Source organism: Vombatus ursinus, unplaced genomic scaffold (assembly GCF_900497805.2).
Source record: "Vombatus ursinus unplaced genomic scaffold, bare-nosed wombat genome assembly UNPS02014179.1, whole genome shotgun sequence".
NCBI lineage: Eukaryota > Metazoa > Chordata > Mammalia > Diprotodontia > Vombatidae > Vombatus > Vombatus ursinus.
The window spans coordinates 3,588,234-3,603,786 of record NW_020953957.1 but is presented as its reverse complement, the minus strand read 5'-3'; the positions used below and the strand labels follow the sequence as shown (position 1 = coordinate 3,603,786).

Below are 15,553 nucleotides of genomic sequence, written 5' to 3'. Positions count from 1 at the left end.
AAGCATTCAATGCCTACTATGTGCTAATTAGGGATTACCCTGCCCTCAAAGGCTTTACTGATGTCAGATGGAGAAAGCATAAGGACCCCAGCAACCACTAAATAATATAGCAAAAATGAAATTAGTTAAGCTTTAAAGAGACAGGAAACAAATCACTACTGATGCGGGAGTCACTCCTGAATCAGTTGTCTGATGGTGGAAAACACATCAACTTCTTGGGGCAAAAATAAAAATACAAGACAAGAAAATTTTTTAAAAATATGATATGCAAAAAAAAAAAAAAAAGATAGGCAAAAATGACTCCATCTTGACCTTTAAAATAAGCTACTGATATTGAAAGATAGACAGAGGAACAGATATTGACAACAATTTTCTAAAAAGGTTTAATCAATGCTAATCGAATGCCAGCCGAGGTCAAGTGGTCACCAGGCAAAGGCTGGAAGGCCTCATCAGCTGTCATGTCAAGAAGATTCCTGTTCAGCTACAAGATTAACTGACGTACCCAAGGAGACAAAGCTTGTAGCTAAGGTGCAAGGTGAGAAGTCAAACCCAAATTTCCTGTAGAGTCACAGCAACACAGGATATGTGCCCTCCATCCTTCTTATAACACACACATGCAAGCTTTAAAACACAAACACACACACACACACCCCAGAACCCCAAAACAGAGAATTTTATTTCACCAAGTCATCTAAGATTCTCCACTGGGATGGCTCTTGGCAATGGCATCTCTCATCATTGACATGGCCCCAACCACAGCAAGCCAACTCCTGAAAGCTGAAAAGCCTCAGGAGGTGGTGGTCAGGGCAATTTGGTATCAAAGGAGCAGATCCCAAAGCCCTCCCCTCTAGTCTGTCAGTTTTCTGTCTTGCCCCCACCTCCCATTCTCTCCTCAAATCCCTCTGGATGCCCCCAAACCAACTCTAAGCCACCCCCTTCTGGCATCTAGCCAAAAGAAAACACTGAGCTAGTCTCTTAGGATTAGGGCAAGAAGGTAGCAAAGAATCTCCCAGAGTGCTGTGGCTGCATTCGGGGAAGAGGGTCCCAACAACCTAGGAAAAATAGACCTTTTTCCTTCCTGCTCAGCTACAGAAGGATTCCTATTAAGAGAAAGAAACCACTTCAGGCGGCTGAGGCAAGAGGTTGTCCTAGTGTTACCCAAGCTGGGAAAGGCTTTTGAAGAGTTTCCCCGTTTCTGTCTCAGATCGATAATCACAATAACCAAAAACCCCAAAGGGCACACAAGGAACACCATTCCTAGGACACAGGGATGCCGAAATCTCAGTTGATTCCCAGGATTTTGCAAATTCCTCACCACCAGAGGGAAATGAAGAAATATTTCTCTACCCCTTTATGTACTTTTTGGGAAGGAGGAGGAACAAGGAGAGGTAACTAGATGTGGGAACAGACAGTCCCGATTATCATTTTTTAAAAATTTAAATATAATCTAAAAAAATAAATGGCTGTCTCCTTATGACTCTACAGGACCCCAGGCACAGAAGCTTGGTGTCTCAACTGCTCAGCTTTAACAGATCAAACCTGCTACATACAGGACTTATCTTCTCACAAACCAAGGGGTAGGTAGGTATGGATTTATAGGAGTTTCGCCTTTTTTTCCTCAAATCTACTTGTTGGCACCACTGAGATCAGGAACTGTAACTGGCTCTGAGGGTACAGTGTGGTGCAAGACCTGATGGTCCCAGCCCACAGTCGTGAGCAGAAAGTGGTTGAGTGGGGACCACGTAGCATCTCTCACAAAGTCTCTGTGGGCTCGGCTTCTGAACCTGGAAAGGAAAGAGAACGTAGAGCACGGCATAATGGTAAAGGACTAAAGTAAGGAAGAAACTCGATTTAGATGGGTCTGGAATATGTCATTTGAAGAGGGCATATTATACCATCTTACAGTAACACCCACTGGCCACAGAATCAAAGAATTTTAAAGCTGGAAGTGTGTGTTTAAACTATCGTGTCTAACCTCATCATGTTAAAGAAGAGGAAAAGTGAGGTCCAGAAAGAAGTAATTTGTCTAACGTCCCAAAGCCAGTGGCAAAGTGAGGATTAGAACCTGTGCTGGTTCCTGGTCTGGGGCTCTTACCAGGATACCCAACTGCTGCTCCCAATACGTAGGCATGTTCATGGCACAAATATTTGTCTTTTGGAAAGGAAGAGTCTCTGTAACTCGTGCTTCGACTTATGTTGGGAAGGCCCCAAGAGTTAGTTAATCCCCTTCCCACCCCTCACCCTTGCCGATGCAAAGTGCTGGTTTCAGGTGGACCCCGGTCCTTGCAAGCTCAAATATCCCTCCTTTCTTCATCATACTAACAGAGGTAACGGGGACAGACCTTCCAACTGGTTTTTTTTGAAAGGGAAACTAAAGCCCTGCTGTATGAGCCCTACCCCAAGGATGGTAGGGACCCGAGCAGTCATGTTGGCTAACCCACACCCCAACAGGAATTCCTGTGCCAGGCCCACGATTCCATTTTATACTTACACCTCTGCAAGGCCAGAGTCAAGCACAGCTACGGAACAGTCTTCACTGAGAGACGCCAGGAGGGGACTACTGTAAGGAAGACAGGGCAAGAACAGCAGAGTTGGCAGCTCCCCCACTAGCCAAAAGGAGGAGGTGCTGGGCCACTGTTCACAGCCTTCAATATGGCATCAGGAAAGCTGGAGAAGGGATGGGACTAGAACTGAGGATGGATCCCTGGGCCCACACCCCGCCTGCAGCTTCCGCCGAAACAAAGTTTCCCCCTCTACACCAACTACAACTAGACACACAGTAAGGATGGCAGTCCTCCCTAGCTCCCTCAGCGATCTGACTACAACCCAAATAACTAGTCCTGGTGGTGTTTTGCTCAGCTCTCACAGTCACAGCAGTCTGGGCCTCAGAGACCACGTGACCAGCCAGGACAGGACTTGTTTCTAGAGTTCTACCTGTAAACACTGATCCTCTGGACCCCACTAACAACACCCAGGGCACATATGTGGCTATCGAGGGCAGAAAGACCACTACCTGTCTTGAGAGAACACAAGCTTTGTGATGCTCTGGGAGTGCACAGAGGAGCTGAGGGTAGTTTTAGGGTTCTTGATGTCCACAAGGAAGACAGTGCCATTCTCATCACCTACAGAAAAAGAACCAAGATGGCATCTGTGTGAAAGGCCTCACTGCTCTTTTCAGCCCAGAATCAATACTCAATTACCTATTTTCTACAGCGCCTCTCTGTGGGTTTCCCGTGGCCTATCTCAAATCCAAACTAGCCCCTTAACCAACTTTTGCCCACCCCACAGAAGCCCCTTGGTCGGTCATAAGCTTTCATGTACTCAGGGGTGGCTAACATAAAAGAAGGCACAAACAATCATGAAGGAGAGGCTGCTGTGGGGAGAAATTACAGTGCTCTCCGAAGGCCAGTCTAAATCCCTTCACGCTTGCATCCCTGATGCAAATGGTCCAATAATCATAAATCACGAGAGGCCTCCTGGGCCCATAGACACAAAAGTACAAGAGGCAGGATAGTTACAGCAAAGGAACACAAGAGGACAACCACCTCAGCCCCAGGGCTTGATATCCTTAAGAAATAAGCACCAAGACTTCTTACCAAAAGTGAAAACTTTTTCCTTCTGAGGATGCCAGGCCAGTGAGGTAGGAAGGTGGTGGGAGGCACTTTGGCCTGAGGAAGTGAGAACAGCAGAGAGAAATGAACAAAACCAAGAGGATATTATATATGGTAACAGCAACGGTATTCAAAGAGTAACTGTGAATGACTAAGCTATTCTGAGCAATATGATCACTGAAATCAACTACAAAGGACTTATTCATCTACCTCCAGAGAAAAGACTGATAAATCAAAGTATGTATTTTATGGTTCCACATATATATCTATATCAAATGTTCTCTAATCCAGGGTTGGGAGGGAAGGAGACAATTTAGAACTCCAAATACAACAAAAATAAATACAAGTTTTAAAAGTGAGAACAAGAGAACTGAAAATCCTTAGTCAGAAAGTCCAACTGTTCTCCTCCCCAACTGCATTAATAGATACACTCTCCTCTGATCATATACTTCCAAGACACTAGCAAGAAAGGTAAATTAATGAAATGAGTCTCCTCCCCCTCTACCCTAAGAGGACTCAGTCCAGTCCCCCATCCACCTACTATCGTGATGAATGAGACTGGACCTGTCCAAGAAACCAGGGATCTCCTTTCTCTGCCACTTAGGGGGACTGGATTAACAGAAACCCACAGTAAGGTTCCGGCAAACTACAGGACAAATCCAGCAGCCACTTTTTATACAGTCCTCTCGAATTAATAATGATTTTTGCATTTTTAGTGTATTTACAAATATAAAAAAATCATTCTTAGTTCCAGGGTCCATACAAAATGAGGTGGCTGCCATAGTTTGCTGACCTCCGTCCTAGAGGGTAGAGAAGGTTGTTTCACTGTAAGAGACCTGTTGATCTTTGACAGCCAAAGTCACCGGGCCTTTCCTAACACCACCATTCGGACTCACCAACATGTGAAGCTGGCTTGGGGCACCGGATATCCCAAAGTAAAATTCTATTGTCCTAGAAGTAATAACAGAATAAAATGCTTCAAGATCAGCATGATGTAATGGAAAGAACATTGGATTTAAAATCAGAAGTCCTGAGTTCATATCCCAGCTCTGACACTTTCCACCTGTGTGACCTAGGGGCATTTTCCCCTTCTCTGGGCCTCAGTTCCTTGAATGTAAAATAAGGGTCTCTCCCAGTTCCTAATCTCTAAGATGACCACTTTAGGCTCAAACTGTACTGAGTCTGCTAAACACTTTAGATATGGGCCAAGGGAGAGTATCATCTTACCTCACTGCATGACAGGAACTTAGACTCCTTGTAGGGACAAGCAGCAACACAGGAGACTTGGCCAGAGTGACCTATGAAGGAAAGGTGGGCCACATCATCACAACCACATAAGCACAGAGGCCAGACCAAACTGGCACCAGCAAAAAAAAAACTACTTGGCCTCAAATGGCATTCTCAATTACCATGTTTAAAGACGTGGACAAGATACAAGCAGAGAACTGGGATGAGTTTGCAGAAAACAGAGAACCAGATGGATCACAGCCACTAATTAAGCCAGAAGGCTGCCCATCACACGTCGGAGGATATAGGCTCCAACCCCACCTCAAGTCCTTCCTACTGTGAACTCGGGCTTGAGATCCCCCCTCTCTAAAACAAAGGTTAGTTCACATGGTTCACACAGAGATCCTTTCAGCTCTAGGTCTATCTAGGACCCTCAGCTGCTTCCCCTGGAGGAAGTGGAGAATGGTGGAGACTCCTGTGAGGCTTCAGGCAGAACATCCAAGCTTTAGGATGGGAAGGGCACCAGAAGCATGGTGCGGAGGCTGAGAACCGAGAAAACATCCTCTCCTTAAAGCAGAAGGATGAATATGTGATTTCCTAATGGCCCTGTGGACTCTGATGAGGCCTTACCCATCAATACACAAAGCTTTTAGCATGAAAATCTAATCCAGAAACTCAAAGGAACCAGGATGGCAAAGATAGAAGTGGGGAGGGGAGGCAAAACTCACCTCTATAGGAGTTCAGCAGTTTCTCTCCAGGGAGGTCCCAAACTTTTATGCTAAAGAGAAAAAAAAAACCCTACATTCATTCCTAAACAGAAAGTTTATAAAAGCACATGTTCAAGTACAGGGAATAAAATATAGTTTAGAAAAATTCGAGAGGTTTCCACTTTACGCAATTCCTTATCTGGAATGCTCATGCTAAAGTCGGTGAGGATGGCCTGCTGTTTCCAAAGTGTCCTTGTATTCTGAAAGTCTCAATTATTATCCAGGTTCTTTTAATGAACGATCCAGCATTATTTTGTGGGGCGAAAAGGGGTATGAGCAAGGATAAGAAGAGGAACTCACCAGAAGTCCTTGCTGCCACTGATGGCCTGTGTGCCATTCATCAGAACGCTAACACTGGTCACTATGTCATCATGTTCATACTTGCAGAACTTGTTGACGATGAGTGTCTCACCCTCATCCAGTTCCCACAGTTCCACAGCACCTAGAAGATGTGGGGGCTGGAATTATTCCAGGTCTACAGATTCACAGGGCAGCAAAGTTCACTCATCTAGGACTCTGTGGACCCGCCTATGGCTCGTGTTCTATAGAGCAACAAAGCAAATTAATCTTCAGTAAGCACAACTACAGGATGACAGCAATTCCCATCGTCATATGATTTTATATTGGGGCTCGTTTCCTAGAAGAATGGTCTGACCAAAAAAAGAAGAGGGAAAGGATAGAAGGGAAAACGGTTATTGGCCTTCTGGTAGAAAAGAAAAATTAAAGAACCAGCTCCCAAAGGGAAAGGAATCTGTAACCTTGGGGTCTTCCATGCAGATCTCTGGCCTGTGTGACTAATCAATCTAGCTTGAAATCTTGAAAACGTTTGTCTCGGGGACCAGGGAAGATCAGTCATGAACATGAGACAAGTCAGAGGCTAAAAAACAAGAACGCTTATGGAAAGTTCAGTCTTTGATACCCCTTTTCTATCTATCCAAACACCAAAATCACAACTGAAAATGACCCTCTCGCCAGAGGACAGAGGAAGCAGCCCCCTCCCCTCCTCTCTTTAGAGAGCCAGGGGACTGGGCCTGTGGAATGTTTCCTGAGCTGTTGGGCCCGGTCAGTTGGCTTCACTTAACTGTTTTTCTCTGTTACCAGGGAAAATTCTGTGGGGGAGGGGAGATCACTGGGAAGTGGCTGTGGTGTAGGAAGCAAAAAAAGCATCAATAAAACATTTGTTCAAACACTCAGCTGAAAAGATTGACATCCAGAGTTGGAATGGGCAGGGGAGGGGTCCATGACAACCAGGAGCAGCAAACAACCCCTGGCTGGGGGGCTCCTGGCGGGCAAACCGGGCTTTCTATGCCCAAAGCCTGGCACACGGCTCACCCACAGCAGGGAGCTGGGATCTTCACAAGCCAGCTGGGGGCAATTCAATTCAACAAACTTTCCGTGCACAACCCCAAGATGAGATGGCTCCCAGGGGCTCATACTCCACCTCCCGGCCGCGTGGACAAGCCCTTCCACGGTCTGGACTTCAGCTTGCCCCGGGGTACCTACCTGGGGGCGGCAGGTCGGGCTCCGACCTAAGGATGGAGCTTTGCCCACAAAGCCGGGGCACCTGTCAGTGGCTCTCGGCGTCATCACGTCCCGAGAGCAGGTGAGGGCGAAATCGGAAGCTGGGACCCCGCCCCGGCCAAACGGCCCCCTCGGGGGGTACTCACCGGAGTCGGAGCCCACGAAGATGCCACGGTCCCCCACCCAGGCGAGGTCGGACAGCCCGGCTTCGATCTGGACTCCGGCCGAACAGAAGCCCTCGTTGGGGGCCGAGAGGGGGTCCTTGAACAGCCACAAGGAGCCGGCCCAGCTGCGGCCGCTGAGGCTGGACGCGCCCAGAAGCAGGGAGCCATCTGCGGGAAGAGAAGGCGGCCGGGCCGCGGGTGAGCGCGGCCGGAGGCGGGGAGAGGGTGCGGGGGGCGGGGGGCAGGCCGGGCCGGGCCGGGCCGGGCCGGGGTCGGGCGGGGCTCACCGGACCGGTAGCGCACCGCCTCCAGCTGCCGCTCCATACAGGCCGGCGCGTTGGGAGGCAGGTTCCATTCCTGGGAGGCGGGAGGCAAGTATATCGGCGGAGGCACCGGCGGGTCCGGCTGCGGCTGCTGCGGCTGCGGGTCCGGCGGTGTCTGCGACTCCTCCCGCATCTCCAGATGGCTCCGGTTCTCGTCCTCTTTCGGTCCCGGGCTCCACTCCCCACGTGGTGTCCACTCGGGCTCCCCGCCCCTCTCCGGCCGAGAGGCCGGAGCCCCCGCTTCTCGCGAGACTCGCCTCCCCGGCCCCGCCCCCTTCGCTTTCCGTTAGCCGCTGGGTTCTAGTTAAGCTATGTTCTTCGTTCTCCCGCCTCCCCCCCACCCTTCCGCCCCGGCTTCCGTTTTGCTCTCGCGACAATTGGGGCTGGAGACGGAAGGAGCGGAGATTGGACGAGTAGGAAAAGCATTTGCCCTCCCCCTCTCGCGAGGTTTGCTCTCCGCCATCTTAGTTCGGCGACTGGCAAGGTTTCCCCGCTGGGGTCACAGGGACGCGGAGGCTGCCGAACGGACCCTCGCTCAACATGCTGTCCCGGCTGGCGCTGCACGCGGCCAGCGTCGTGGGTGAGGAGCCCGGCCGGGAGTCACGGGGTCGGAGCTGGGGAGGAGAGTGTCCTTGGGGCGGCGGCCGCGGCAGGGGCTGGGGGAGGACCCTGGAGGGGTCGCTGGGAGCCACGGGAAGGGAGGCCTGGGACCGCGACTCCCGCTGACCCGAGCTCTGTGTCCTCACAGCTCCGGCGCTCAAGAATGCGGCCCCGCTGGCTCCGGGGTAAGTACCGCCCCCCGCCCTTGGCTGGGACGCTGACCGGGATCCTGCCCAGCAACCCGGGAGCGCTGGGCTGGATCCGGGCTTCCATCCCGCCTTCGACGCCCGCACGGGCAAAGCGCTTAATTCATCCGAGCCTAGCCTCAGTTTCCTTCCCAGTACGAGGAGGCGGCTGCCCCGTAGGCTCTCTGGCTGATGCTCCGCCACGCTCAGCCCCGGGTTGGAGACCTAGCGTTCTCGAGGTCGGCTTCTCCACTCGTGACCTTGGACTGCCAGGCTTCTCTGCCTCTCCCTCCTTCAGGTCCGAGTCCCCAGCATAGCCCGGGAGGGCAGGGCAGGGTAGGGTAGATAGAGTCCGTGGCCTGGTTGGGTCTCCCAGGTGCACCCTGAGCGTTCAGTTACTGTTAAAGGCAAAAGTTGATCTAGCAGTCTTGTATTTGCATGTTTTAAAAAAAGGTCAGTTTTTATATGTTTTCTTGTAAAAAAGAAAAGTAGAAGCAATGTAGCCTAGTGGTAAGAGAGCTGTTCTTGAAGACAAGAAGACTTGGGTTCAGGTCCCACTTTGACAGCTACTGGCTCCCTGACTTGGGGAAAATCACTCGGTTTTTCTGTGCTCTAGACTCTCTCCCAAGACGGGACTTTGAGTTGCAGAGAGGGTGCTTACTTGGACTGTTAGAAGGAGTTTCCTCATCTGGGAATTCCGTATACTGATGAAGTCACAAGTTTGGTCCTTATCCTTATTCCATTTTTTTTTTTTAACGTACCTGGAGGATACATTCTTGCTGACCTGAATGTTGGTATAGTTTTAGAGGTGAAAGAGGACACATAGTGACACATAGAGGACATTAATGATAGATAACAGATCTAGAGTAATTAGAAAAGAATTGCTTGCAGAGAGCAAGCATGGCTACATTAAGACTGCCAAACTTGTTGAGTCACCCTATTTTAGTTTTTTGTTGTTAATAACTTTAACTGACAATCAAATAAGCAAAATCTTACCTAAGATCAGGCAGTTTATACTTGTTTATTTTATTTTTTGATGGGGTTTATTAAACTGTTGAATTAAAGGAGCATTCTAGGCGTTTTATATCTTGTTTTTGGTCAGGCATCATAACGGTTGGCCAAAAAGACCAAAGAATGTTGCTCATATAATCATAGTTAAGTGGATCCTTGAACAGTTATTATAGCAAGAGAGTATAGATGAATGTATATGTGTCCATTTGGATGGCGATCATAGTGGTGTGCAGGCAGGCTTTGCTCTTGCCCGTGTCATGATAACTTCCAATTCTTTCTTCCTGAGGCTGTTTAAAGCCACTTTTGGAAAAATAGCATGTGATTGTTAGCCCTTTCCCCTCGGTTTTTTATTTGTTTATTTTTGCATGCTGCCACAAAAAAAAGCTGGACCTGCCTGCACCTGGTATAGCATCAGTTCGGAGTCCAGAGAGACCCATGTCTGGTCTCTGACATTTGGAAGCTCTGTGAATTTAGGCAAGCCTCTTAACTTCAATGAGTCTCAGTGAGCATATGCCTTCTAGTCCTGTTCACTACTACTAACTAGCCATATCTCCCTACAGAGCATATCTGCAGTATCTCCTTAAGAATGTTTGTTGTGAAATTCAAATACAACATTTTCTAAACCTTTAAGATACTGGCCAAACATCAGGTATCATTTAAGGTTTTGTTTTGTTTTGTTTTTTTTCCAGAACCATAAATGAAAGACATGGAAGGAATACTTACTAAATAAATCAGCTGGCAAATAGCTAATGTTAGACCAAATATAGATTACTCCCTTAAGAGGATAAATTATCGAAAGTAAAGAAACATGTAAACTGTGAAAACAGTTATTCTACCCTAGCCCTCCATCATATTTTAAGATACAGAGTTCTTATTCCGGATCATCTGTAGACTTTTTACAACCAAACAGGAAACTAACACAGACAGACCACTCTGATTTGCTCTCACTTCACTAATTTTATTTCTAAAGCAACCTTCATTCAATTGAAAGATTAGAAACACTACTGCTCTTTTGAATCTGCAACAGAGATGCCTCCTTCCTGTACCCACTCCTGTCTGTGATACAACATTCCTTGAGAAGCCACCCCAAGGTCACAGGGAAATGGCCCGAGCTATGCAGGACGACCTAGGAACACTGGGAAGAGGGACATTCTGCCTGCCTGCCTTTCTTGCTTCTCCCTAGCCTCATGTATATGAAGAGGAGGGAGAATTAGGAGCAGGATGTATGTAAATTCTGACATGAAAGTGTGAGGAGAAATCTTCATTCCTTATGTTGTCCCGACCAGCACTTGCCTAAGAGCACTCAGATTTTATCCATGCTAGGTTTGGAGGAAAAGTAAAATGTACATTCAGATGAATAGAGCATTTAGGATGATAGGATATGGTTTCAGAAAAATCCATATAGTCTGAAAACCCACAAGATGAAATTTAACTGATTTAAATGTGAAAAAGCCCTGCACTTATCTTGAAAAGATTATTACAAGCTTAGAATGGAAAACACAAGGCTTGTTATCATTCATGAGGGGAAGAAAAACCTAAATGAGGTTGTGGATCAAAAAGTAATTCAGCACTGATCAGTGTGTACAGACACACACACACTTGTGCCTCTTGAAGATATTAACCTAAAGAGTAAAGCTCAACACACAAAAAGCAGTTTAAGAAATCAGGAGTGTTTAGTCTGGAAAAGGGAATTTTGCACAGAAAGAATAGGATAGTTCTCTTCTAATATCTCTGGGAACCTTCTGGAAGAGAGATTATGTTCATGTTCTTGAATTCAAAGGAGAGAACTAGGACCAATGGGTAAAAAAAAAAGCCAGATATTCACTCAATAGAAAGAATTCTTAAGAATTAGAGCTGTCCAACATGGAATTTAGATCGTAGGGGGGTAGAGAACCTGCAGCCTCGAGGCCACATCTTGCCTTCTAGGTCCTTGGGTGCAGCGTTTTGACTGAGTCCAAGTTTTACAGAATAAATCCTTTCATTAAGGGGATTTGTTCTGTGAAGTTTGGATTCAGTGAAAGGGCCGCACTTGAGGGACCTAGGGGGCTACATGTGGCCTCAAGGCCGCAGGTTAGAAAGATAACAGACCTCCAGTTGTGTGGGATGTGTTCAAAGCCAGGCGATCAAGAGATGTTGAAAAAAAAGAACCATATGTTGGTAAGCAGTTTGGATTAGTTAACCTCTGTAAGGGAGATATAGCTAGTTAATGGTAATGAGTGAGACTGGAAGGCAGATCTATGCTCCATTCAGTACTGTCTCCATTCTGCCTGTTGGGAAAACTAGCGTCAGCCCCTCTTTGATAGCAAGAATTTCTACTGAAATTACGTGTACCATGTTATTTATTAGAAACAATTCTTGGTTTATATAAACCACATTATACAAATTTAAAGACTCCTGAAAGAAATTAGCATTCTTTAAAAAAAAAAAAAAAAACCTGTTTTAACTTTACTGTGCTCTCCGCTCTTGCCCCTGCCCCAAAGCTCTGCATTCTGTGGCCTTCCATCTCCCCCACCACCAAAAAAAACCCTCCAAGTGAAAACAGAGAAACAGACATGTGGACCCTTCTGCCGCCAGTGGATCAGGGGCTTGGCTTAAGACATACAACGTGGAGAGAGGAGATCTTTGCCCCACTCCATCCAGCGCCCTTGTGTCTGTCATTCTGTGCTTGGGTACCATGTGTCTGGAACTGGCCCCAGTGTGTGTCCATGTCCAGCTCCCATGTGTCTGCCCCCCACATGTTGTTTCTCTCAGTTCTGACCAGGCCCCCAGGTGACTGGCCCCAATCCCTAAGTGTTTCTTCTGCTCTCATTACTTTGTCCACGGCTCCCATGTCCTTGCACCTTCGCTAGCCCCCTCCCTCCAGGGCCATGTGGCCCCCCTTCCCTGTGTGTTCAGACAAATAAGATCTAGGGAACATTTGATTTATGTAAAGTAAGAACTGTGTGTATGCCACTTTTGCTCTCCACAGGGTGCTTCAGGCAACCAGAATTTTTCACACAGCTTCTCCCCATCTGGCTCCTTTGCCTCCTCTTCCTGAGCATGGAGGGAAAGTTCGTCATGGATTGATTCCTGAGGAATTCTTTGAGTTTATGTATCCTAAAACTGGAGTTACAGGTAAGCAAACTTTCCTGCAGAGATGATTTAGTCTGATGTTTGCAATAGCAATAGTTTTGGGTGCATGGCTTTGGTATCATTTCTGCCTTTTCGTTGTACCTTGTTAATTTGTTTGGATAACCAAAAACAAAAATTGGTCCTTTTCTATTTATACTCTCCTTTAAAGGTTGTAACCTGTTTTTTCTTGACTTATTCTAACTAAAAGTGGTTGCTTTGACCATTTCATAAAGCCTGATATTGTTTTCTTCATCCATTAAAGTATTTAAGGGCATACCATATGCATAATAACTTCTTTGATGTATAGAAGATAAAGTCAGGGCTCACTAGGTGTTTGAAGGAGATAAGACATACAAGGAAGTTAAGAAGCTATAAAGTGTATATTTGCCAAAATGAGTGGTTAAAAACAAATCAGCAGACAGCATTATCTCTGGCAGGTCCTACCAAGCTGGAGAAACTTGTCTAAGTTTCTATCTATTGTGTAAGCACTAGCCAACCTAAGTGTAGAAGCTGAGTTACCATACCAGTGATTATTTTTTAACCACGGCAACTAAGGCACTTTAGGGTTATAATTTGCATTGTATCAAAGAGACTCCCTCTGACAGGATCATGGACTTTTTTCAGGTATTTTTAATGCAAAGGTACTATGAAAATAAGGTACTAAATATTAGTAGGAGTGGATAGATTTCACACTTAACCAATACTGTTTTGGTTTGGCGGCTGTTAAGAAATCACTTTGACAGCAGTGATTATTGAATATCTTCGATATGTAGTTTTTCTAAATGATAGGGTTTTTCATGCACTAAAGTGAACTGATTTTTAAAAAAAAAAATTTTACTTAGCCTAGTCTTAAATCATTCTGAAACTTCATTTAGTCCTTATTTCTAATACTATACACAAGTTCTCATAAATATTCTTTTTCTTTCAGGTCCTTATGTGTTGGGCACTGGACTTATCCTGTATTTTCTCTCTAAAGAAATCTATGTTATTACTGCTGATACGTTTGCTGCCATGTCAACATTGGGGCTCCTCATTTATATAGTTAAAAAGTATGGTGCCTCTGTAGCAGCTTTTGCTGATAAACTCAGAGAGGTATGGATGGAAATTTAATATTTCCCATTTTAGTTTTGGGCAGAAGTTTAGGAATTATCGATAGGGCCTTCAGTTGATCTGTTTGGATATAAAATGTATTCTAAGGGGAGCTGTTTTGGGGGAGAAAATTAAGCAATTATTGCAGACTTTTCTACCAATGTTACTTAGCCTAAAATGACTTAAACTATCAGTATTCTCCAAATATTCCCATATGTAATAACCTATTTTATAGCAGTGGCAATAAGCATCTATAACCTGATTAAGTCCTGTGGAGTCATATTTTCCACATTTACTGAAATTCTTGATTACTTTTTAGTTTTAGGTTGATTTCTTTCAGATGTTGGGCTAGTTTCTCTTCATCTCTTTGGTTTCCATGAAAGTTACGTGCATTTGTTCTTCACTTTGCACACATGTGCCCTAACTTTGAAAGGACAAAATTGATCAGTACTTACTCTTGTTAGCTTTTTCACTAATCTTTTCATAAACATCTTAATTGCAGGACCAGATGGCTGAGGCAGAAGCGCTGAAACAGGCTTCCATAAAAAATATCCAAGATGCAATTGACTTGGAAAAGAAACAGCAAGCCCTGGTTGCCAAGCGTCACTACCTTTTTGATGTCCAGAGGGTAGGTTTTTTTAAGATTTAAAAAGCACTTATCACACCTCCTGGGAATTCAGTACATCAGATTCAGGAAAACAAAATGCTAACTAGGTAAAATCTCTTTATATGTGCCTGATGTGTAGAAATATGATAATTCATTTTTGGAGAATTTAATTCACATGTAACTTGAAAGATTATATTCAATTTATTTTAAGTATTCCATTTATTTCTTCCATGTGCTAATAACTACTGAACAAAAGTGTCGAGTGCATGCCTATATTCAGATTACAGAGCGACAAAAGCAGGTTCTTGGAACATAGACAAATCAGAAATTAAATATTTGGGTAGTTTTATTGTAGTATTTCAAGAGCACAGGTCCTTGCTTGTTATGTTGTGTTTATCACTCTTACAAATCAGGGACCACCTGGCACTTCGTGTGTGGTTAATTTCATACCCAGTTTGGCTAAGATTTTTATTTTTCGAAATCATTAAATTTTAAGGAAAACAACCTACCAAAAAAAAAGCCTCTCATCTTTTATATAGCATAGGAAAGAGTGATGCTTATAATGTTCCCTGGCACAAATCTTGAGAACAACATGTGGTTCTTTGACCACAAAAGTAAGCTTTCTCCCCTTCTTTAGAACAACATTGCCATGACACTCGAAGTCTTTTACCGTGAGAGGCTGCATAAAGTGTACACGGAGGTGAAGAATCGCCTGGACTATCACATCGCCAAGCAGAACATGATGCGGCGTAAAGAGCAAGAACATATGATCACATGGGTGGAGAGCCATGTGGTGAAGAGCATCTCTGCTCAGCAGGTATTAGATTGTTGGCATGTCTGGTGAATGTGGGGCCTGGAGCTGGCCAGCTGCCTTTAGGAGGAAGAAAGTGAAGCTGCCCTGGTGGGCGTTGTAATCTGGAGAAGGGCATATTCAGAAGAAGTTAGTGCGTGACTGATGTCGGATTCTTCCTTTCTCAAAATCTGAACTATAAAAGAGATCTTTTATCTTAAGTTGTATGTACAGTAGGTCTCCATAGTCACCCACCTGGCTGTTGGGACTATAAGGGAATAATTTCCTTTCGTTGCTTATGCCATATTCTGTCACCTTCATTTCTATTCAGAAATGACTGAGCAACCAATTTATATCTATTGAATGGTTTCTTTTTCTTTAAAAAAAAAAGGTTTATCCTCTTTTGTGACATTCCTCTCACTTCCCATTGATTTCCCTTCTCTCTCCCCACAAGAAAGAACCCTCCTTTGTAGCAGATATATAAAACTTTATGTATAAACTGATTCAGAATTAAGCACAATGAGGAGAACCATTTATATGACCATAA

At 45.3% G+C, this 15,553-nt stretch overlaps 2 protein-coding genes across 2 annotated transcripts in view; one reads left to right on the top strand and one right to left on the bottom strand.

Moving 5' to 3' along the window:
- Positions 1 to 359: 359 nt before the first annotated feature.
- On the bottom strand, positions 360 to 7,837 carry WDR77 (WD repeat domain 77). The gene is made up of 10 exons (XM_027860382.1): positions 7,578 to 7,837; positions 7,273 to 7,458; positions 5,906 to 6,047; positions 5,567 to 5,616; positions 4,839 to 4,909; positions 4,508 to 4,562; positions 3,597 to 3,668; positions 3,014 to 3,122; positions 2,492 to 2,560; positions 360 to 1,784 (listed from the first exon to the last, which is right to left on the bottom strand). The coding sequence occupies exons 1-10, from the start codon at positions 7,744 to 7,746 to the stop codon at positions 1,625 to 1,627; spliced, it is 1,083 nt and encodes a 360-aa protein (XP_027716183.1). The 5' UTR covers positions 7,747 to 7,837; the 3' UTR covers positions 360 to 1,624.
- A 249-nt stretch (positions 7,838 to 8,086) lies between these two features.
- The window catches only part of ATP5PB (ATP synthase peripheral stalk-membrane subunit b), an 8,162-nt gene continuing 695 nt past the window's right edge, over positions 8,087 to 15,553 (top strand). Inside the window, exons 1-6 of the mRNA XM_027860383.1 lie at positions 8,087 to 8,193; positions 8,362 to 8,398; positions 12,378 to 12,523; positions 13,449 to 13,612; positions 14,112 to 14,237; positions 14,854 to 15,033. Coding sequence (XP_027716184.1) covers positions 8,154 to 8,193; positions 8,362 to 8,398; positions 12,378 to 12,523; positions 13,449 to 13,612; positions 14,112 to 14,237; positions 14,854 to 15,033 — 693 coding nt within the window. The 5' untranslated portion in view covers positions 8,087 to 8,153. The remainder of the gene's footprint in view (positions 8,194 to 8,361; positions 8,399 to 12,377; positions 12,524 to 13,448; positions 13,613 to 14,111; positions 14,238 to 14,853; positions 15,034 to 15,553) is intronic.

Bases quoted from the DNA above. Each gene is read 5' to 3' on its own strand.
- WDR77 (XM_027860382.1), bottom strand. From the start codon at position 7,746: ATGCGGGAGGAGTCGCAGACACCGCCGGACCCGCAGCCGCAGCAGCCG. The intron at 7,459-7,577 runs GTGAGCCCCGCC...CTCTTCCCGCAG, and splicing joins GGCGGTGCGCTACCGGTCCG to ATGGCTCCCTGCTTCTGGGC. The intron at 3,669-4,507 runs GTGAGTCCGAAT...TCACTTCCTCAG, and splicing joins CAAGCCAGCTTCACATGTTG to GCCAAAGTGCCTCCCACCAC.